The sequence below is a fragment of the Falco rusticolus genome, chromosome 4 (assembly GCF_015220075.1).
Source record: "Falco rusticolus isolate bFalRus1 chromosome 4, bFalRus1.pri, whole genome shotgun sequence".
Taxonomy (NCBI): domain Eukaryota; kingdom Metazoa; phylum Chordata; class Aves; order Falconiformes; family Falconidae; genus Falco; species Falco rusticolus.
The window spans coordinates 34,633,416-34,657,049 of record NC_051190.1 but is presented as its reverse complement, the minus strand read 5'-3'; the positions used below and the strand labels follow the sequence as shown (position 1 = coordinate 34,657,049).

Genomic DNA, 23,634 nt, shown 5'->3' with positions numbered 1-23,634 from the left:
CAGCAAAGCTGGCCTTTCATCTCAATACTGTACAGACTTTTCATTCAGAGAAACAGAATGTCAAATTCTTGAATGTAGATATAACTCTACAAGAAAAACCTTAGGTGACCAGATTTGTAAAAGTATGTATTTGCACAAGCAGATTTTCAAAATTGAGAAATGCTGTGGGTAGTGGAATACTGCTGTTCACTTTCAGAAGTCATTATGGAAACAGCCTGTATGCTGCACGGTTATAATTGTATGTGCAAACGAGAGCTGTCCAGGCTTGGTAACTTACTGCCAGAGCGCTCAGCCCAAGGCAGACTTATAAGGGAGCTTTTTCCTATGGGATGTGCTGCTTACATTGTGTTTGTGTTATTCCACAATGATACAGCCCTTAAAAACTCAGTCAAGTCAGTAGGACACCAAGGAGAAATAGGTTCAATTTCAAATAGAAATCTAAAGCCAGTTTTAAATGCTTCTGCTCCAGCAATGTTCTTCTATCTCTTTTAACATGTATGTTACACAAGAGCTTTACATCTTAAAGCGGGGTACTTTGAGGTTTGGTTAGTGTAGTTTCAGGCCAAAGGCTGAGCCTTATGGCCACTTTTAATGCTTATTTTTTTATCGGACACGATTCTATGTTAGATGGAGGTAATATGCCTCTGTCGAAATACACTGATATCCTCATGGTATGTCTTGTGCTCTCAGCATAACCTGAGAATATTGTAGCTCTAATCTTTTTAAGCAGCTATTATATTTATTTAGATGTGCTGTTATGGGATTTACAGAGGGCCTATGTGAGCCCTCAAATTCTGCCTTCAGTCTCCCCCAAACAAAATATTATAGAGGAAAACCTTTCAGCACTGGATCCTGGATGCAACAATAATGTACTTGTTTATATGGTTTTTCAGGCTACATTCAGAGATGCTAAAAGTGTAGACAGATTTCAAATGATGATTTAATTGTTTACAAGTGAGTGTTTTCTGCAGCATACAAAAGAGATGAACTAATCCCCAAAGGCTTTTTGATATAACTTGAACAGATGATTTCCTGACATTGTTATATATCCTGGTTTAAGGCAATGAATAATTAGCTATTTAAGTTTTATTAAAAAAAATACCTTGAGAACTAGATGTCAACTGAAAAGCTGTCAGTAAATTTGGAACAGCTTTGCATGTCAAGTTGATTATAGCAATGAATAAAAGGAATTACAGGAAAATGAACCATGCAGTGTGCAGTTTTTAACTTCAGTCTCCCCACAGTTTCTTCAGTCTCATTCTCCAGATTCCTAGGGTGCTTGCGATATTATCAAGCTGTGGAGTTCCCTTTCACAAAATCCTTTACTGTGGGCAACTCTTTTTTTTTTTTTTTTTTTGCTATTTACTTCATCAATGCGCGGTCACTTGAAACTTCACATTCAAGGATTTCCCCCCTCCAGACCCAAGTGCCATTAATAGCATCTTTTGTCGGACTTCCTGAAATACGGAAAGCCACTTATCGCTCAGCTTCAGTTCCAGACGGCTGCCTGGGACCAAGCAGCTCAGCTGAGGGCAGCAGGTTCTCCTCTCCTGCATGTCCAGTAAGCTGCTGTGTTTATCCTCTATAACAGAGGTTATTTTATGTTTTCCAGACTGGACTGGATGGGCATATACTCTGTGCAGTTAGGAACAGAGCAGTTGCTAGGTCTGAGCTGAGCAGTTTGCTGGTTTAGTGGGATGGTACTAAGTGAATTGCAATAAACAATTTTGGAGCCTGTTTTAACAAGACCATTAAGTTGGTTTTGGAGGTCTGTGTAAAAGGGCACTGTGGACATAACGAGCTAATCAGGGTCTTAAAACTCTGATTCATTTAAGCAGGTGGGACTCAATTAACATTCTTAGAATTACTCAGTTTGAAAATAAAATCGTGCATCTCTATTAAAGTTAGGAATTCAGATGGGCTGAATCTCCCTGACCTACACATGTGTGGAAGCAGTACTGACCGCAGTGTGGTGAATGGAGGTGCTTTGGCAGGAATTGCAAGACTATTCACGTTCTTATAGGAGCAGTCATCACTGTGGTGTCTGAAGGCTAGTGCAAAATCAAGCTGTTGTAGGGCTGTCTCATGTCTAGATGACAACTGCTGTTTACCAACACAGAATACTTGTCTTGGACTCTATGATGTTAAAGATCTTTTCCAATCTAAATGATTCTATTATATGTAGAAGTGGCAGACTTTGCCTTTCTCCCATCATCACGACTGTAGTGAGCCAAAGCAGTGCTGGAAACCTGTTCCAGCAGGGAGAGGGAGGCTCCTCTGGCAGAGGCAGCTGTGCTGTTTGTGAAGAAAACTACTTATAGGAAATAGATTGCGGCTGCTCTGACAGCTGCGATGCACAGAAGAAAGGTGAGGGGGTGGAGGAAAAGAAAGAAGACCTGGAAATTAAGGATGAAGATGAGAGGTTCCTTTCTGGACTGCTTCCCTATACAGACAGTGAGCAGCTGTGAAGTCACTTTGCAGTAGATATTACTGCAACCCTTTCTTCTGCCTGTGCCTGTTTCTTGCCGTACCATTTAAATGCATGACGTGGAACAAGGCTGGTTCAGGAATGCTTTAAAATGGATGGAATTGAGCATTAATAAATTGTGTCCCCTTTTAGTATAACCATGTTGGCTTCAGCTGGTCAGTTGATCACATGGGCATGTTTTATTTATGTTGAAAATACATGATCGTGTTGGGCAGCAGTAATTTTCACACTGATGTAGCATAAATACATTAGCAGTGTATACCAGTTTAGTGATACCAGGGTGGTGTATGCTAGTATAATGATACAAAACCAACACCTACAGTGTATTACTAAGTACTTGGCTGTTTATGAGGGGCTTAATGGCATCACATGAATGGATTGGTAGCTAAATGAAGGATTGACTAAACGAATCTCTGTGAGAATCCTCTTTAATGAGTTAATGAGGTGTTCTTACGGGCTCCTGCACACACAGATGCTAATGAGAGTTTTTCCAACTTACCAAGTGATGAAACTTGGATCTGCATCCAGGCTGATAATAAAAATGATGGATAGGTTCTGTTATTTGGGAAAACTATGTTTTAGTTCTGGCATGAGAACTACAGAAGGGAGCCAAAACTGCTGTTCAACCTGCATATTCTTTATCTTTTCCTGTAGCGTATTGATTAAACTCAAAGCTTGGTGCTAAACTCAGTACAGCCAAAGCTGAAAATCAGCAGCTGTACTTAAAATTATTTATGTATTTCATCCTTTAAAGATCAGCGTTACCAAGTTCTGTGCTCAAGAATTTCCTGGGAAGACTCAGGTTTAGTTTTTTGTTGTGGCTTTTAGGGCTTTTTTTTTGGGGGGGGTGTGGGGTGGTGGTGTGGTTGGTTGGTTGGTTGGTTGTGTTTTTGTTTTTTTTTTTTCTGTCTTAAAGATTCGCATGTAATAAGTTTTTGCAGAGGAAGTAATCTGGTCCTAAATTAATTAATCAGGGATGTTATTCCATAAACCCACAATTTTTTAAGTTGTACGAGGGAAGAAGCAGGGAAAACAAATCTTGGTGGGATTTAATGTATTGTGTTATTTGTGGTAGTGGGATTGTTTGTTTTCTGGCTGTGCCTGAACAGAAGGTCTTGCTCTTCCTCCCATCAGTGGACTCCTGCATACCTGACATCTGCCAAGGACTGAATTTCTATGATGCATCTCATTTGACTCTCAGGAAACAGAGAAAAGTTATGTTTATTTTCAGGGTGGCCAGTGGTGGGGGAGGAGATGTTGTACAGTGCATGGGTCTGTGTGAGGGACCGGGGGTTGGATGATGAGTGGCTGCTGCTGGAGCGTGTCTGATCTGCCTGCCAGGGAGCTGGCGGCAGTATCCTGATGCTGGATGTGTTGTCTTCACCTTACAGCAGGCTTGTGTCCATCAGACACAATCTGGCTTTAATGAAATCTTCAGATTTTGTTAGTGTGCTCTTTAATCCTAATGAATTTGTTCAATACGACCTCCCCTCATCCCAGTACAGTGCCATTTATCATTATCATTTGTTTATTGTCCTGCAGCCAGTTCTCAATTCTAGTGCTGTGCACTGGTCCTTCCCAAGTCTTTTTGAATTAATTTTTCAATTAGGATTTCATGAGACAGTATCCAATGCTGTCCAAAAATCCAAAAAATAGAACCTACACTGTGTTGCTTTAATCCACTCTGTCTGTAACTCTATCAAAGAACAAATAAAGCAATTAAATTTGTCTGGCAGGCTTTATTCTGTATAAAGTATACAGGCTGCTTCTCATTCTGTTGCCCTCAGAATTTTTAGCTGGATTTCCCTTGTATTTTTTTTTCTTCTTTGCTTTCCCTCCTGAAAGACCTAGGGCTGTGTTCCCAGCCACTGGCTGTCCTCAGTTTATTATTTTGAAAGATCCTGTGCATGAGAATAGCAGGATGGAAGCACTCGGGGCACGACCCAGGCTCTGTGCCAGGCTGCGCCCCTCTCTGGAGGGGCCCCAAGTGATTGCAGAAGGGTGTAAGATTGTGAAGAGCTGAACCTAGCAGAGAGTTGAATCTGTCCACAGTGTGGCTGTCACCAAATAGCCATGGTTTACTCTGCTTTGAGACAAGGGATCGGGTGGGTGTCCTTTTTCTCTGTGCAGTGCAAAATCTGGTAAAAATGCACTTGCTTTCTTTTGTTGTTGTTGGGGTTGTGCAGACACCAGTTATCCAAGTGCTTTGATACAGATTTCAGTCTCGATTGCCTGTGATAGCTGCAAGTGAAACTGCAACTCTTCTGCCAGCTGGCAGACTTGTGTTCACACCGTAGCAGCGCCTGACTCTGCTTTGAAGCTTGTTGTACCTGAAGTCTGTCCTCTTCCGCAGTTCATGCTCAAGTTTTGAACATGTTACTTAGTACAGGCTTTAATTTTCTTCTGGAAACTTTAAATGAGCCTGCTCTTTGAATTTGGTCACGGCCTTCCTGCTGATTTTCTGCACTGTGTCCTGTCTCGGATAATACTCAGAGTGGTTTGGGATTGTTCTTGTAAGAGATGGTGGCTGAAGTGATCATCTGCCAGGACAGTTCTTTTTTTCCTTTAAACGTTGTGCTTAAACACTGAACTGAATTAGTGTCTCCCTCCATGTACCGTTTTTAATGTAGCTTCTTATAACATTGGTTACTCTATAAATGTAGATTCCTAGCTCTATTAAAGTTGTGAAAATGTTGCATAAGGACATAGACATTTTTTCTGCTTTCACATTTCTATCACTAGAACTACAAATAACCCGCATCCATGCTCCTGAATATAATTGTACTCAAAGTCATACCCAGGCTGTACCTCCTGGGGTGCCCTCTTGGAGCCTTCCATGGCAGCATCTGCTGGAAAAGCAGGCATGAAACTGCATTTCACAGCAGCGAGGAGCTGTGGGGCTTAGAGATGAGCTGGGGCATGGGGGGAGAAACATCTTTTTCAGTAGCATCTGGTACACTTTGCCATCTCTTAACAACTCTGTTATATTGATTTGTTAGATTAGTATTCCTCGTCTTGTTACACATTTCCATTACATTTTGTTTGCTGTCTTAAACTGTCCAGTTTGTTAGGACAGCTGAACAACACAGCAAAGCCACTGTGCCTGCCGGCTTTTTATAAATTATTAAAGAAAGCAGGACAATTGACTCTTGCTCTGAGTCGGTCAGATGTATCATTCTTAAGCACAGATTCAAAAAGGTGGTGTCAGAGCAGCTATACTGTATTAAAGTGTCAAGGCTGAAAGATAAGCCTGCCCAGAGTTAATAAGTTAAAATATTAACTGTCTTTCAGCTTGTGAGACAGCATGTTTGGCCTGGGTAGCTAACATATTCAGAATGTCAAAGCAGTACTTGGGCAGCAGCATCTCTGTGGCCAGACATATTTTATAGACATCTGGGAAAGCTTCCTACTGCTATCTGCATGCTGCTGCCGCTGGCCCTGGCTGAGTTCAGGGGTCTGTGCTGAGCTGGTAGCAGCAGATATTTTTCAGGTGGTAAGAGACACCAAAGATAAGGGATAGTACTAGCTTCATTTGTAAATGGAATTTCAGGATTTAATAGACAGCAGATTCAGTCTGTCTTAAGTGTTCAGTAATATGGTGTGGATTTATTTTGGGTAATGTTTTTTACAGAGGCATTTGAGAGTTCTGTGCTATTTCTGGGCACTGTCTGTTATTGCAGGCTAAGGAATAGTAGGTCTTGCTGTAGTTCAGGTTCTGTAAATGAATATAGTCTTCTGTAAAGCTCCTGCAGGCAAGAAAAAAGCTTTATGTTTGTGGAAAAGCAGGGAACCAGCAGGTCTTAAATTTAACTGAGCTGCCCTTCAACTGCTCGCTAAGCATGTGATTGTTCATTTGGCAGAAGACACGTATGCCATGTTCAAATCCTGGGCAAACCCTCAGCTTTTTAACTTTGAAGGAGCTACGCAGATTTACTTTTACTAGCCAAGGACTGTAGAGTGTTTTTTACCAAAGCCATTGGCTATTAAAGAGATTGCAGTTGTTTCTGGTAGTATCTAGAGTTGGTGTGCAGAGGTCAGAGGTGGTGTTCCCCAGGTCTTAGTGTTGGGGCTGGTCCTGCTGAACATCTTTATCGATGAGCTGAAGAAGGGGATAGAGTGCACCCTCAGTAAGTTGGCCGATGACACCAAGCTGGGCCAAAGCATTGATCTGCTTGAAGGCAGGAAGGCTCTGCAGAGGGATCTGGGCAGACTAGACCGATGGGCTGAGGCCAACGGTATGAAATTCAATAAGGAGGAGCGCCAGGTCCCGCAGTTGGGTCACAACAGCCCCACGCAGCACTACAGGCTTGGGGCAGAGCGGCTGGAAAAGTGCCTGGCAGAAAAGAACCTGGGGGTGTTGGTTGACAGCTGGCTCAACATGAGCCAGCAGTGTGCCCAGCTGGCCAAAAAGGCCAACAGCCTCCTGGCCTGTGTTAGGAACAGTGTGGCCAGCAGGACCGAGGCAGTGACTGTGCCCCTGCACTGGGCACTGCTGAGGCCACACCTTGAATCCTTGTTCAGTTTTGGCCCCTCACTTCAGGAGGGATGTAGAGGGGCTGGAGCGTGTCCAGAGAAGGACAATGAAGCTGATGAAGGGTCTGGAGCACAAGTCCTGTGAGGAGCGGCTGAGGGAACTGGGGGTGTTTAGCCTGGAGCAAGGGAGGCTGGCATGGGCCCTTATCACTCTCTACAGCTCCCTGGAAGGGGCTGTAGGTAGGGTTGGTTGGTCTCTTCTCCCAGATAACGTGACAGAACAAGAGGACACAGCCTCAAGTTGTGCCAGGGGAGGTTTAGCTTGGATATTGGGAAGAATTTCTTTATGAAAAGGGTGGTCAAGTCCTGGAACAGGCAGCCCAGAGTGGTGGTTGAGTCAGTGTCCCTGAAGGTATTTAAGAGAGTAGATGTGGCACTTTGGGGACATGTTTAGTGGTGGACTTGGTGATCTTAAGGATCTTTTCCAACCTAAACGATTCTATGATTTTATGAGTAAGAATCCAAATTAAGTGCCTGTATTGTGTACTTAAAGATGTTGACCAAGATAGTAGTATTATGGAGTTGATGATGAAATTCTGTGTCTTGAATTTTAGTGGATGTCCTGGATTAAGCTGCCCTCCCACTCTTTGCAGTTTCGTAGCAAAGTGGATGAGGAAATGATCTTGCTTAAATATATTTTCCCCCGATGGTTTGTTTTTACTTAGGATCAGTTCTCCAATTTGGCCGCACAAGCACTTCATTTGTCAAAATTAAGGGCTGGCAGAGGCCACGTGGGCTGATGTTGCTACTGAAGAACAGGTTCATTAAGCTGTGTACCAGTGAAGCGATTAGCAGTGAGTGCACTAATTGTAACTCAGTGGTTTGGAGAAGCCTTTGCATGTTCCAGCATCCTGAATGCTTGCAGGAGCTGCGGGACCACCTGGCACATTTAGCTGGGGTTGCTCCACCTCCCTTATGGCCACACCTTGTCACAGGCAGTAGCTGAGAGAGGAGCCCCTCCGAGGTGTCTGCACCTTCTTCATGCTGGCTTCGCTGTGGGAGTTCTCCCTTCTCCTGGGGCTTCACCATCTGTCGGTGATGATCTTCACCACAGACAGGGCTGAGACCTGGGCTCAGGTGGGTACCAGTTGCAGTAGGTGGTCACTGTCAGGCACTGAACAGCAGCTGTCATCCTGCCCTGACACTTCGTGCCCAGCAGTGGGGCTGTGCTGTTATTGGGTGACAGGAGGCCCTGTTGCTGAAGGAGCTCAGCCTGACCGGGTTGCTTCATGCTAACTACATCCTTCGGTGTCTCTGCTCCTCGGAAGCTGTTGTCATTGCCTGCATGCTCCATCTCCCTTCTGTCTCTTCAAAGGGCATGATAAGTGTCTGCGGCTCTTTGTCATATGAAAATTAGGGTATGTGGCTTGCAGAGCAGGCAGGTTGGCTGCCCCTTTTCTGCACCGTTAGTTTGTGTAACAGGAAGTTGTACAGCTTCAGGCTTGGCTTCTGCTACCACTTGCTCGGAGCCTGCCGCACTGGCTGAAATCCTGTCTTCGCTAAACGTTTGTTTCCAGACCATTGCAGCTGTCGTAAGTGGTGGAAAGATTGGTATATTGATAACACAGTAATTTCTTCCTGAGAACCACTATTAGCTTGAACAGTGTTGGTGGGGTGGGTGAGGAATGGTGCAAATGTGCTAATTTCCAGTCTTGGTATTTCAAGATCAGCCTTTCATTGAATAATTGGTTTTAATGCGTAGTACGAAACATTCTCTATAGTCTTTTTCCTTTCTCGTAGCTGCCTTTTGCAGGAGGAAAAAAGTCAATTAACAGCTTTTACACCTTGTGTACTAGAGCCTCCTGGATGTGTGTTAAGATGTCCAGCAGAAATAATAGAATTATGATTTATGTAGCCTGTGATGACAAGCTGAGATTTTTTATGGAATTGGTGTATTTGCTTGAAAGGATCCTTTGCAGAGCAGTTATACTGAGGCTCTGGGTACATTAGTACTAGTGAGTCCTTCCCATCTTTTCCTGTTGCTGCAAACCCTCTTATGGAGCCTGTGAAGTGATGCTAAGACCAAGAAACAGAAAAAGAAAAATGAGGCTAGTGCCATGCAGATCACCCTGGTAATGCTAACCCTTCTTACCCTTCCCTTTGAGTCATTGCTTGCAGACATCAGTGCAGTTTGTGATGGTGGGAAGTGTGATAAAAAAGCAGTTCTGCAGGAGTATTTTTGGGTTTTATTTTCTTTATATCTAAGTGACATCCTGTTGCACAAGCCCTGCCCCTTAGAAAGTGCCTAGGCATGTTGGAGGTGTTGCTGCCATGACCCCTCTGCCTTTCAGTACAGGAACGTGAGCTGGTGAATTCAGGATTGCCTTTACCCCTGCCCCGCGGCTCCCATCCAGGCTAACGGTGCTGGTGCCACCAGGAAGTCTCTCTTCCCCAAATACGTCGGCGTGCATGAGCTAGCGGGTGGTGTAGAGGCGGCTGTTAATGTGGCTTATATCTAAGGGTTACAATTAAGGTTACTGAACACTTCCTGTAATGAGACGCTTGGTTTCGTTGCAGGGATGTGCTGCACCTCCTCCGTCTGCAGGGAAGCTCTGAGTGCTGGTGCCCAGGGTTCTGGTCCAGGGCACTTGTCCCACCTCTGTCCTTGCAATGTGTGGGCTCCCCCTTGCTAGTGGACAGATGGGCAGAAATGTGGGGAAATGGCAGTCCAGGAGGTCTCTTCCAGTCCTGGGTTTTTTTTGTTTTGTGTTTGTTTGTTTGTTTCTGTGAATATACAAAGGTTTTGAGCCAAATTTGAGTGTAGGATAAAAACCACAGGCTGGCAGGCTAACAAACCCCTGGGTCATAAAATGAGTCAGCAGAAGAGACAAAGCCACAGTCCCTTGGGATAGCTGTAGCCCTCAACTGCAGTTTGTGAAAACAGCACTGCCCACACAGGGAGCTGCTGTTACGTGGTCCTGCCTTGCAGGCAGCCGAGCTGGAGAGCATGTGTGAAATGTCACCTTCAGGTGAATGTTTTGTGTCTTCATCTGAAACTCTGGTTTCATGGGAAGAAGTATTTGGTGGTGATGCTGACATTTGCTATTGCTACTTGCCTGCTGACCCTGTCGCCAGCTGCTGGTTCTTCCTTCATATCCTCCCCCTCCTGGCTTTGCTGGCCACCCCTCTGCTGTGCCAGCACAACTCTCTGTGCCTTGTGTCATAAGCTGGCGGGAGGAACTTATTGAGCTGTAAAATGACACAGAATAAATAAAATTTAAAAAAGAACAGACTGGTTTGGTTCACCTGTGTGGGTCAGGGCCTGGCTCCACAAAACATAGGCGCAAAAACGGCTGTGGTGTGACTGCTGTGCTTCTGGGATGAGGGCACCTGCAACTGGGAATGCTGCTGGGGAGCTGCTGCCCTGTGCCAAGCCACATGCGGGTCCGTGCTGCTCCAGGGATGGAAAGAGATGACTAGTAACTGAGTGGAAATCAGCTCATAGAGTGAAAAAAACCCGTTTTTCAAGCGTGTGCCACGCTCGTCAAAGCTGAACAGAGCTGCATGAGGACTGAAACCGCACAGTGGTAGAAGGGGCAGTGAGTGGAAGGCACATCTGCAGGAACGGTCCAGTGCGGTCAACAGCAGCACTTGCTGAGTCTAAGCACTAGGCTTTTCTGCAGTCAGTCTTGTACCATCACCAAAAATATGTGTGACTAGACTGAGGGGTAAGTTGAGTTACCATATTCAAACCTGATGTCTCTTAAAATGGTGCTAGAAAAACATTTAAATTTTTTGTGGTATGGGAGAGATGTGGCTTGTGGTCAAGGTTCTAGACAGTGACTTAGGGATTTCTCTCATATTTCCTGTGTGACTTTGGAGTAGTTGGTTTATTTGGCTGTACCTCAGTTTCTCTGAGTTTTCCCATCCTTTAGTTTTGTTTTGGGAAGGTTGCAAGGTCTGTAAAAACAGCTGTGTCTTTATGTGAGACAGACATTAACGCTTCATAAAAAATACGGTAACCAGACCCCAGCAGAGAGTTGCTGTACTCAGTGTCACCTTTCAATAGTGAAGAGTTTTACCCTGATCAGTCTTTAAACGTGATAAATGTGTCGTGCAATTTATACGGTACTGTCACATATTGTTTACACTCCAGTTCCACGACAGATTTCATTTGATCACAAGCACTGGAGATTAATCATTCATGGCGCTCAAAAATGGCAGTCTGAAATTTCAGATGGGACGATTGCCGATGTCTCCACTGTTTAGTTGTAACGACTCTTGTGGTACTATGGCAGGCTGCTGTAACTTGGAGAGTTTAAGTGAAACATGCACAGACCAAGCAAAACTTCACTCAGAACAGTGCTGTTTGTTGCTGTTTGTTCCTAAGCATTTCTGTGCATATAAGAGGACAAGCAATAACTCTTTCTGACTCAGACCTTTCATTAGCAGCTAATAATTCATGAGACCAGGCAGGTTAGACAAAGCAGAGAGGCTGTAACTTTCAAAAAAGAAAAAAAAAAAAAGAAAAAAGTGCATACCCTCATCCCTCACTTGTGGGCTATTGTTAGCATACATAACTGTGCATCAGGCCACACACAGGAGCTGGAGAAAGAGCAGTGGGATTTACCAAAATGTGACATACTTATTTGGCACTAGTGATAGGTAAATCATTTTAAGAATATACCTCTTCCTACAGTAAGAGTGAAAGTCTTTCTTTTAGGTTGCTGACATTGAGCTCAAATTTTAAAAGTATTTTTTGCAGTTGAAAACTGAATTTAACTATGTTTATGCTCTCCCTCCTTCGTCACTCTCATCAGCTTCCTTAGTGCCTCATTTAAAGAGGGGAATTAGGATGCAGACTCTGTGGTTTTGTTTTGGGGACCTTCAGGTCAGCTCTGAGAGCTGTGATGAGTGCAGTACCTGTAACCGCATGAGTGAAGCAGAAAAGCAGAGTGGGCAGTTGAGCTCTGAGGGAAAGCAGCTGCCTCTGTGTGAGGCAGAATCCAGCAACAAACTGGCAAAGTCTCTTCATTTTTGTTTCACAGTCAGTGGGTGCGGAGAGGCAGTGATGTTACATGGTGTGAACTGCTGTTGGGAGAAAGGGATAAAACCCCCAAACCTACACCATCTCTAGCAACTGTGCTGGTGCAAGAAAGTGGGAAATGGGGAGGGAGAAATGTACATTATTTTGTTGCTACTTTTGCCCATAAAAGTCAAATTTTCATTATTTTTTTTTCTCAGATAATTCAAAAGCAAACACAGTGTCATGTGTGTGATTGATATGTCCTGGCTTGCATCAGAAACAGTGTGACCAGCACGACTAGGGCAGTGACTGTCCCCCTGTACACAGCACTGGTGAGGCTGCACCTCCAATGCTGTGTTCGGTTTTGAGCCCCTCGCTCTAAGAAAGATGTTGAGACAGGACAGGAGGAAATGGCCTCCAGTTGTGCCAGGTGGGTTTAGGTTTAGAATTGGGTATTGGGAAGAATTGCTTCACTGAAAGGGTTGTCATGCACTGTAACAGGCTGCCCTGGAAGTGGTTGAGTCACCGTCCCTGGAGGTATTTAAAGAGTGTAAATGTGGCACTCAGGGACATGGTTTAGTGGTGGGCTTGGCAGTCCTGGGTTAATGGTTGGACTCTGTGATCTTAAGGGTCTTCTCCAACCTAAATGACTCCATGACTGTAATGACAGGGAGAAACAGGTCCCCCTGCTATATCAGAAATCTGTTCTGTTCAGCAAGCGTTGGACTTAGTTTGTCTGGCTTTTAAGTAGTCTGAAGCCTTATCTATTACAGGAACTCCCAGATCTTTCCAGGATGTTGTATACATACAGTAGCTGCTTCCTCTTATAGAAATCATGTCATTTGGAAGTGAACAGTACGTGCTGAAAAAGCTTTTGTCTGCGATAAAATTGGCAGTGACTGAGAAAATCCAGCTATCTCCCAAAGGGGAGTCTGTGCAGCGGGACTGCTCTTTGTTAAAGTAGTATTTTGCTCTGTTTAAACACACTTTATATCTGCCACGCACACCTGCCAGTGTTGGGATCTTCCTGCTATGATATAAATGTGAGTGGGAGCGTGTTGTGACCAAACGAGCATTGCTTACAATTCCATCTGCAAAATAGATGAGTTTATCCCCGCTAAGTCTATGAAGAAGAGCTGTGAGTGCTGACACCATTTGTCTTTAGAAACGTAAAGCCATCCAGGGACAAGATTCCTCTCACCTTCAGATAATTTCAGTGCCCACCCCAGTTTAGCTGATTACATGATACTTGGATTTCCCTGAGGTTTCTCAGTCTCCTTCCAGTCTTGATATCATTTGGCCAGTTGTCAGATAGTATCTACTTATTTGTATAATAGTGCTACTCCGATGTTAGGACATGTTGATGAAAGATTACCTTTAAGTTAGCAGTGTGACAGAGGTAATCATGGACTTTTTCATCTGGATATAGCGTGCTGCCTGGCCCAGGATTTACTGAGTGTGGGAGAGATGTATTGAGGGTTTCAAGGCCAGTTTCCTCCTTGACTTTATTTTCCCCCGAGTTGACAGCTTGTTTCTTCATTAGTATATTTACAATGAATACTAAACCAAAAGCTGCTTTATAGGTATAATTAAAAGGAATACATGGTTTCTTGGAGGAAAGCCAGGTCTTTTTTTTCATTCTGTTTTGTGGTTTAGCCAAAGTGAGAATCACAGTGACCTGAGTACCTGGGGATATCAAAATTCAAAATTAGTCTCAGGAGCCCAATAATCTGACAGATAAGAATATTTACTCTACGAAACTAAAGCTGTCTAATTTCAATAGATGTGATGGATTGAAGAGAAAGCATCATTGACCTGGTTCCACTCTGTTAGGCTTTCCAATTAAACAGAATGTTGTAGAAAGCGAGACCTTGCAGAGTAATACCTGGACCAGCAGGACTAAGGTTTGAAATGTCCCTTGTACTTTAAAAGATGTTCCTTTAAAGATTTTGCTTGAGCACTAGTCCCAGAGCACTAATGATGGAGTCTCCTGGAGGGATGTTATCTCTTTCTAATCTCTTAATTAACTGGCTAAATAGACAATTTTTGTGCTTTTGTGTTTAGAAGCTCTTTAATGAGGCTTGAATCCTCTGGCCAAGCAAAGTTAAGAGTTCAGATTTTGATGCCAAGGAAGATGCCAGACTGCAGAAAATACATGGTGCACTTGCACATATAACGCATAGAGCTGGAGAAAGGCATTCATCAGGATGAAATTTTAATGGAAAATAAAACAACCATCACGTAACTGCAGCTGTTGGGAGCAAAAAATGTTGCCAATGATGCAGCCAGTGCTTTCATCATCAAATCCTGATCAACTTTCTGAAAAGGTTCTAATGCCTTGAAATTACAGGAGCACCAGTCAATTGTAATGTAAGAAAGAAATGTAACAGAGGGATAAATCAAAGATGTAAGGGCCTGCGTGTAGCCTTGAGTTGTTCTGGAGCTAATCTGTCTCTGATATACTCTGGTTACTGCAACTTGCTTCACACATTCAGATATTGTAGAGATCCTGTAATTTATGTGTGATGGTAGGGTGCCTGGAAAGGGGATCTCTTAAAAATAATAATCCCACCATCCTTGTTCAAGCAGATGTGTTTGTTCCTTACATCGCTGCTTTGGACCAGTAATGGCTCAAAACACCATCTTTTCCACTATTCCAGAGTAATGGCTGTTTCTATCTGCTCTTTTTGTAGATTGAACCTCCTAGTCCCTACACCAGCTTGGAGACGCAGGTTAGTACCACCCCCACCACCCTTCTTTTGTCTAAGAGATCCTCTGAAAGAGGCTGATCTGCTGTTGCCCACTGCAGTTATGGTATTTAACTGTGTTGGTGACCCTGGAGAAGGTACAACTGTAACAGCAGTAGCTCCCAGCATGACTGACTGGGCAAGAGAGAACAGACTCTTTACAGGAAACAGGTGCAGATGGTGAGGAAGGGACCTGGTGTGCAGCTGGGCAACAGCAGAATTGACTTGTGCTTGTTAGAAGAGAGGATGCAGTGCTCAAGGCAGTGCAAGAATCCATTCATGGAATTAATTCTCCTTTCTTTTTGCATACTCAGCTTCCTAGCTTTTGTTATGATCCCTGCTGCTAGCGTGTTACTCTAAAATACTATAGCATTGTGGATTTCCTCTTTAGACATTACAGTGAGTGGTAATGAATCCATGGAGATGCCTGGCACCAGAAGGTCAAAGTGACAGAAGGAATTTTACAAAGTCATTGATGCTTTGACTTGTGTTTTCTAACAAGGCAGTATCATTGATTTTCATTCTCGCTGATCTTTGGGAGGCAGCAAAGGCAATGGTACTTGCATACTGAAGATGGGTGTTTATTCAGAACACACATTTCCAATGTCCCTTAGTGACTGCATAAGTATGTCTACCTTTGTCTTTTGTTGGCCTTTCTCTGGGGAAAGCTTTTGACTGTTTTGCTATTTGTTTCAACAAGCCTACTACATCTTTTTTTTATGGACCTCACTTTGGAGCTAAGCCTTTGTGAGTTGAAACTGGCAAGGAAGAATCACAAAAATAGTTATACACAGTGGCATTATAAAGTTGTAACAAAACACAGAGTACATAATGAAGTTCTAATCTGTGTGTGATGTAGAACTGGAAATATACAGTAATAATGAAGACTTATTTTATTACTGACTTAAAATAGTGTAAGAGCAGCAGTTTGTGTTAGTGAAGGTACTAGGGGAGAATGCACATTGTGAGGATTTCACACCTGAAGGAGAAGGAAGTGAAAGGGAGATTATCAGCTCCAGCTGGTACAGCTGCCACAGATTACTGGCTGAGGTGATGCCTTCAGCCCCAGCATATCGCTTCCTTGTTCTGCCCTGCCAGTCTGTATCTTCCCTGGCCTGCATGTCCTTTACTCTTCTGGCCTGTTGCCTCCTTGCTAAGACTGTCAGCAGGGGTGCTGGGTGACTCCAAAAGTCACTGTGCTTTCAAGGGGCCTTAATATTTTTGGGGTCAGGGAGAGCATAAACACATTGTTTAATGAATATATAAGGTAGAAATTAAGTGTATGCTCATAGGTGTTGATGTTTATTTCAGTGCTACTGAAAGCCACATCCAATTCTGAGTCCCATCTTCTCTACAAAGCTGCTTACTCCTGACCTTGAAATAGGTGAGAAGAGCCAAAACCAAAGTCTCATGGCCAACACACTTACATCCCAAAGTGTTCTGGACTGCTGGGGGGTGCTCAAATGTAGGAGCTGAGACCAGGCATGTATCCTGGAGTGGGCAGCGATGGGACTCTCTGAGAGGTGGAAGTAAGTCTGGGTATCATAGCTGAAGGACAGGGCACAACTTCGGTTTCTAGGGATGCATTTCTCTTTAGGTGAAGTGGTGAAAAGCGTTCAGATTAGCTGTAGTTGTTTTATATCCAGACTGAGAAGTTAGCAATTCAGGACAGGGCCACCGTCTTAGCTGCAAGGGTATCTGTTTTCTTTGATGTGAAAAAGCAGCATGAGAAAAACAACATCAGCAGCTTTAATGTTTTGCCAACTCAAACATAACATTAACTAACATGGTTTGTAAAGAATCCTCAAATTTGCAGAAGTTTCCCCACATGTTTTATTCTCATCCTTTTTCTTTGGGGACAGATGTGAGTGGAGAATAGTAGTGTGTGTGTTTGAGACATGTTGAGTAGACTGGTGAGCAGCTTCTCTGCTTTAGTGGTTTCCTGCACAATCTTGGGATGAGTTGGCTCATTTGAGATTTTCACTCCGCTGCCCTCTGGTTTCCTGTCTTGACTCTGCTCTGCTTGGTATTTTGAATGTTGACATTTCAAACGTGTGCTGTGTGTCGAAAGGGGACCATATTATGGAGGCCTTCTCATGAATTTTTCATGTCACTTCCCCTCCTTTCCCTAGTTTTCCAATCAGATGTACAACTGTTGCAAATTTTACAGGTATGGCTGCAAGTGATCTTCTAAAGAGAGAATGTGGGTATTCTTCCAACCAGCACAGCTTCAGCAGTTCTCTTTTTGAATTCCTCTATAAAGGTCTATTTTGGGTTGTGTGTAAGTGAACAGAGGGAAAACATTTACTTGAGAGCTAAGCCAAGTGTTTTCAGATAATATTTTTCCAATGAATAGACAGCTTCTGCAAACAAAATAATTTTTGCACAATTCCCTCACGTAATTCCCTCGCATTCTTCTCTCTTTTAGAAGCATGTCAAAATACTTTGTTCAAATTGAACCTGCCAAATCACACTACTCACGTTAATCAAATAGCAGTATATTGGGGATCAGTCTGATTCATTTATACCTACCTGTGCTGGGACAGGATGCCAAGAGATGATGCAGTTGGGCAGTCCCTGTTCTCCCTGCTCTGTTTTTGTAAGTGAGATTATACAGCTCACAAACAACTGTTCTTTAGCTTTTTTCATGTTAAATGGTGCGTAACAAGCATGACTCATGTAATGTATAAATTTGGTGCAGCAGATTAACAACTATTTAATAAGCTGTGTTCAAGGGAGTAGGATGTGGCACATTTATTTGCATTGCACTGTGTTGCAAAATAGTACTCATTTAGGGTGAAACCCAGACACTTGGGGTTTACTGTACTGGAAAAAATAGTTTGAAAACAAACCTCCCATTTCTTACCTCTAAATCTCACTGTGCCCTAATGCTAAAACCAGATACCCCTGAGCATCCTTGAGGTGTTTGATAAGGTCATGTCAGCATTCATTTGGAAGGTTCAGGCATGTTTGTCTGCACTGTCACGCAAAGGGAAACTGACCATAATTTGGAGAGAATGAAGAAAACAAAGAGAGAATGAAAGCTGTTTTCGGCAGCTGAGATGGTTGTGTATTACATCTGAAACAGCGGTGACTGACTACTTTTCTCATGATTTCCAAAGCTATCTCCATCAATGAGACTGTGGCTGTTTGCATTTCACACTTCCCATCCTTCATTTCACAAAAATACCAGGAGCCAAATGTAATGGCTTCAGCAGCAGTTAGCCCAGAGAGAAATTTTGGCCCAGTTTTTCATTCCCTTGGAGCAATGGAGTTTTGTTAGTGTCTTTGGGTTAGAGAGCTCGTTTTTGGTCTTCTTCCAAAGCTGTAGCTTTGTGACTGATAAAAGCTGTGTGACTGGATGCTGGGGAGCCCTCTAAGGCTTACTGATATGGGACACCACGGAGTATTGCATTTGGTGGAGGAAATGGGGATCTGTGTATCAGGTAACAGGACTGAGTAATTGGTGCACCAATTGCAGCTTTTACCTCTGCCTTCATCTGTGAAAGGTAAATCTTGCCACATGTTTTCCTTCTGCTGGTGCTATCCCAGCATGAGTGTGCTGCGGTGCTTGCCCAGGGAGGCACCACCATCTGAGGGGTGCTGTGCTAAGCCTGCAGCAGGCAGATGTGCACCCTTGTGCCTGTGTGGCAAGTGGTTGGTTTTCCACCGCTTGGGGGTCAGCAGCATCTCTTTTAAGCTGATGACAATAACAAAAAAAACCCCAAACCCAACCAATCGAAAAATTACAGTCTTCCCAGACTATAGAATACCAGTCAGAATTTTCTGTGTTGTTAGAAGTCAAAATATGAACTGGTTTTTGCTGTGCAGTTTCCAGAAGATGCTCTTACTGGGGTTGTTGTGTGAGAATAGCTGGTGGCTTGCAGCCTGCCTTTGAAGTGATGGATATGGTTCCCAGGTGCTACTGAGGTGTGGAACTTGGAGATTGCTGAAATAACATGCGCATTCAGAATCCAAACACGAGACCTGCGTGTAACGCATGCCACGCTAGGAGGGTTTCAGCTGGAAAGTTACCTTAGCCAAGGGGGGATGCCAGTCCGGAGAGGGTTACATTGGCAAAGAGCCGGTGTGAAGGATGCTTTGAAGACCTCTTCCCATGACACACAAGTGCTCTCCCACATTGGTGAAGTAAATATTGATGCTTGAGTACAAGCAGCAGTGTGCTTGTCATAATACAGTAAAACCAGACTGCTTTTACATACCCTCCTGTAATTAGCGTATACCCAGCATTCAGCGTGTCGGCTCAGCACCTCATACCCGTGTCAGCCTCCTGTCTCTAAGAACAGCTCAGACACTGAGCGCTCCCAGACAGAATTTGTATTCTAGCAGTAGTGCCTTTAAAGAGACTGTTTGTCATTGTCCTCTCTACCATTTCATTTAATATTTTTTTTAAAGAGCTAGCTCTTTTTAGAACGAAAATGCCCTACCCTGGAGAGCGTCATGTAAGGAACAAAAATTGTCATAATAAAAGGTACTTATTATCTTGTAATTCCTTTCTCTGAAATTGATTTCTGGATTAATTCAATAAAAGACTCGGAACTGAAGGTTCATGGTGCGCCACTGTTGTGGGTGTTGCACTTCACAATTAAGTGGCTGCTTTGAACAGCAAAAACGTACTCTTGGTGTGTTTCTTGCAAGATGTCTTTGCCATTAGGTACAAGTCAAATAATTTCATTGCCTATAGGAGTCTAAATAATTGCATGTTCAGCTGTTTGACCTTTAATTATTTCTTCTGTTCAACCCTGAAATTTAAAACTGTAACCCTCAGCTGTGCTGCCTGGAAAGCTCGCGCACCTTTTACCTGGTTCTTGTCTGGGAACGACGGGGTGCTGTCAGCCCTGCTTGGATCCAGAGCACAAGTGCAGCAGCAGCAGCCATACAAGTTGCCTAATTGTGCTGATTGCCTTTGCAGATAAGTGATCCTTTTGCCCTTTGTGCCTGGACTTGGTCAGTATCTGCTTCACTGGGGGCTGCGCAGATGATTTCACCTCTGTGCCATGTAATCAGCATTTCCCAGTAAGAGTAGATAAGAATTGCATACAGAAAGGTACTGTATCTGCTACTAAAAGCAAGAACAGAAAACAATCCCTGCATTATTTGTTAGAGTATCGTATGGAAAAGAATCATTAAATAACTGGGAAACTGTTTTTTAGAACAATATGACTAAAAAATAATACTTCAAATCTTTTGTGTCTGGTTTTGGGTGTGTTTGGGATTACTTTCTGAGTCTTATGGTTATCTCAAGTTAGAAACTCGGGGATTTTTCCAGTTCTAGTCAATATTCGTGAAAAAAACATGAATCCAAGAATCTTGTAGCCTCTAGAAAAGAGCATGTTGCAGCTTTTGTAACAAGATAATTGTGATTGGTAACACTGTTAACATGGAGTCTTTCATAAAATCATGTTGTGAAGATAAAGTAAGCTTCCAGGTACTTGCTTTTCAAAACGCAGGGAAGTATTTTTCTTCCAGCTAATTAGTTTGGGGGGCAAGGAGGAACCCATGCCATTTCATAAGTCGCTGAAGTGAGTAAAGAGCTGAAATGCCTATGGGATATACAGCCACTGGAGAAAATGATGCAATTTCTTGCAGTGCACTGTGGTCACTAAAAAGCAAGATTTTGCATTCTGCTGTCAAAGGGAAGAGGAAACAGCATGTTTTCATTCCTGCTGAGGAACATGAAAATACAGGTAGATTTCATGGACTTACCTCTGAAATCTTCATGATGCAGTCCCCGTAGAAATATCCAATGCAATCAAATTGCTGAGCTGTTATTGCCTATTAATCAGATATACTGGTTTTGGCAAAGATAAACCTAGAAAAACAGTGGCTAGAAATGTCTCAATTTTTAAATCACACAAAGAGAATTTAGATCTGTTTAGGAGAATACGTCTTTTAAATGTATCTGCTGAGTGGATCCTTTTGGATATACATGAGAAATACTCTGCAAGATTAACTGGGTGGTATTTGCATTGAAGATACCTAGGTACAGTCTCATGCAGCATCTTGGAAAGTTATAGCTTTTAGTTACACACAGAGTCATTGTATGTGATTTGGCCGTGTACACAGAGAGGAAGAAGGGAAGAGCATATGGCTTAGAACTCACATCTCTAGCACTTGTGTTCTCCGTTATTTCTATGAACAAACCATGAGAAGTTTGGCATTGAAGGCCAACAGAGTCCTTTGCAACAGTCTGTTGCATGAGGAGGGTACACACCACGTGTCATTTAGATTCCTTTCTACTAATGCTGTGAATCTTGAATTTTAATATGAAACTTCTTAAAAAAAAATAAATCAAAAAACCTCTTATATAAAGCTTTCCACATTATTTTTGTAGTGAAAGAAAAAAGCACCTAGCCATCAGCTCACAGTGACCAGGGTGCTATGTAAGCATGTAATTCCTTTCTCCTGTTCTTTGGAGGACATGTGATATTTTCAGCATGTTTTCAGTCTGCTTGGTCCTTGTAAAAGCTGTCCCATGAATGGCACTGAGAATGAAATCTCATCTTTGAGAGGTACAGCCTGGGCAAACTTCCCAGACCCAGCACATGTGGAAGGGAGCTTCTGTGACAGAATGGATGGTATTTTTGACTCTTTGAACTCTGCATCCAGAGCTTGCTAGGCATCCTTGTTCTCATTTAATCAAGCCTGAACTACAGCTCATATTCTGTGGATGTCAGCTCTGCTTTTGATTTTTTTCTGTTCCTCGAAGTGTTCAGTGGACCTGTCCAGTGGGTTGTCTGTCCCTTTTAATACTAATTTGAGAAAATATTCTTGCCCTTTCTAGAAACAAGGTATTTTCTAATTGTCCATGAGTCCATTCATGTGTGCTGCAGTTTCAGAAACAAGGTGCTTTTACACAGTTATCTTCTAGTTACGAATATCTTTAACAGTACAACTACCAAAGCCCTAAGCTCCCAAGCTAAGATCTTAAAAAGATATGACAACTGTGATATTTCCCAACAGAAGCTGATTTGCCAATATCTTTTTAATTTGCACAGCATTCGAAATGCTTACCAGCAATACCTAATTTTGTGTTTAGCCTCTGATGGAAAGAGAATTGTAAAATGTAGTTCTGTGCTTGCCTGTTTTTATTCTATAGGGCAAATTGGCAGAAGGGATGATATACAAATTATGTTGATTATAATCAATTACCATCAGAACCAAACAGTTCATTATGACCCTGTCCCTGCTGTACAGTAATGCTATTGTACACTGTCTGTTATGCTCTGTACTTCAAATGACATCACAGAACAGGAAAATTCTTGATTATTCCAGAATAATGGTAACTGGGCTAAAGGCTAAAAGATTAATATTTAATAACATGAGGTCTGACTGATTGCTTAAATAAAGCTCTAATGCAGTTCTGATAGCAAATAGAGGATGATGCCAACAAACCAAAATATTCTGAGACTAATTGAATCCTTGGGTATCTGTTCCCATTCTTTAAGTGAAATACATCTAGAAGTTGTTCTGATAACAGCTCAGAACAGCAAGATACGAGGAATTCACATATTATTTTCTAGTCAAATATTAGGTAGCTCCCCATTTAGCACCTCCTAGGCTAACATTTGAGAGCATACTTAATTACAAGCACCTACTTAAGTGCAGCTGACTTCAGGAAAACTTTTCGTATAAGCCCCGCTATGTATCACACCTCTGTTTCTTACTTTGCAGTAGTTTAAAATACATTTTTATCTTTGGAGACTTTTTACATGCAGGAAACTGGATCTTCTGGTGAGTAATTAATTCACTGGGCCTCTCCTGACTGAGGAAGAGCAGTATTGGTTTATCCTGGCTGAGGATGTGACTTAATTGTATTAATGTGAGCAGCGAGTCAGATGCAGATTGACTTGCCAGCCTGCCAAGTTGCCAGTGTGACTGGTGTGTAGTTGTGGAAGGCTGTGTGCAGCAGGTGGAATGAAAAGCTACATGCAGGTGACCAGTTTCTGATGTTAGCACTTGTGCAGTGTTCTCTGTGTGGCATTTCTTGGGAGACATCTGGGATGCATTTTGCTTTGGGGTTGGTTTAGAAATGATACTGAAATGTGGGGTCTGTTTCTGTGTTAATCATTTTCTGTAATGCCTACAGGTAAATGCAACTGAAAAGGCTTTTGTAGTGTTACTTTGGTTTCCATCCCCCCCCCCCCCCCCCCCCCCCCCCCCGCAATTTTCTCTTTCTCTGGTTATGCTGGGATTAGACCTTAATGGCATAAATAGCTCTTGTATAGCAAAGTGGTTTAAAGCGATAATTCCATTTTTTGGGCAGTGAAGCATAGAACAGAAAATAAAAACACACAAATAATGTCTGAAAAACAGTCAGATAATTACTGGATAAGTATAGACATGCACAGCTGTGTTTTGCATGCATCATTTTCCAGATCTAGTTACAGTATTTTTCTAGCCAGGGCAACTTCAAAGTGGCTACCTCCACTTTTTCATGAAACACTCAAAGTTTTTTCTGTTTTTGCAATTACCCGGTTTTTCAAGTAGTGGAGACTGCAGTACAAGGAGAACCTACTTCTAAAACTGTTATTCTGGGTTTACAGAAGTAGGATGAATTATGCAGAAGGTTCTTTTGCTCGCATGCCTGTGCTGCTGCACAGTTCACACATGCGCTTTTTCACATTAATGTTCCTTTTCCCATGTCAGCCTTATTTTACAGACTTGTTGATGTAACTTTGCAGTCCTGGTAGTTTTGCCTTGTCAGAGTTCACTGGTATTGCTAGAAGAGGAATTTACTGTGCTGTAGATTGGCAATAAAAGCATTTTAGTAGCTGGTAAATCCAATGGAGTTATGGAGGTAACATCTTTATTGCATACTCTTGTGTTTTGTTTGATGATTGGGAAAATGACTGCAACTGGATAGATTGTAGTGCTGA

At 42.8% G+C, this 23,634-nt stretch overlaps 1 protein-coding gene across 2 annotated transcripts in view; it reads left to right on the top strand.

Moving 5' to 3' along the window:
• Window positions 1-23,634, top strand: part of XYLT1 (xylosyltransferase 1) — a 202,465-nt gene that overhangs the window by 38,852 nt on the left and 139,979 nt on the right. The window contains exon 2 of one of the 2 annotated variants that reach the window (XM_037385493.1): window positions 14,681-14,719. The exons of the other annotated variant lie outside the window; for it this stretch is intronic. Within the exon in view, the coding sequence (XP_037241390.1) occupies window positions 14,681-14,719 (39 nt within the window). The remainder of the gene's footprint in view (window positions 1-14,680; window positions 14,720-23,634) is intronic. 2 annotated transcript variants of the gene reach the window in all.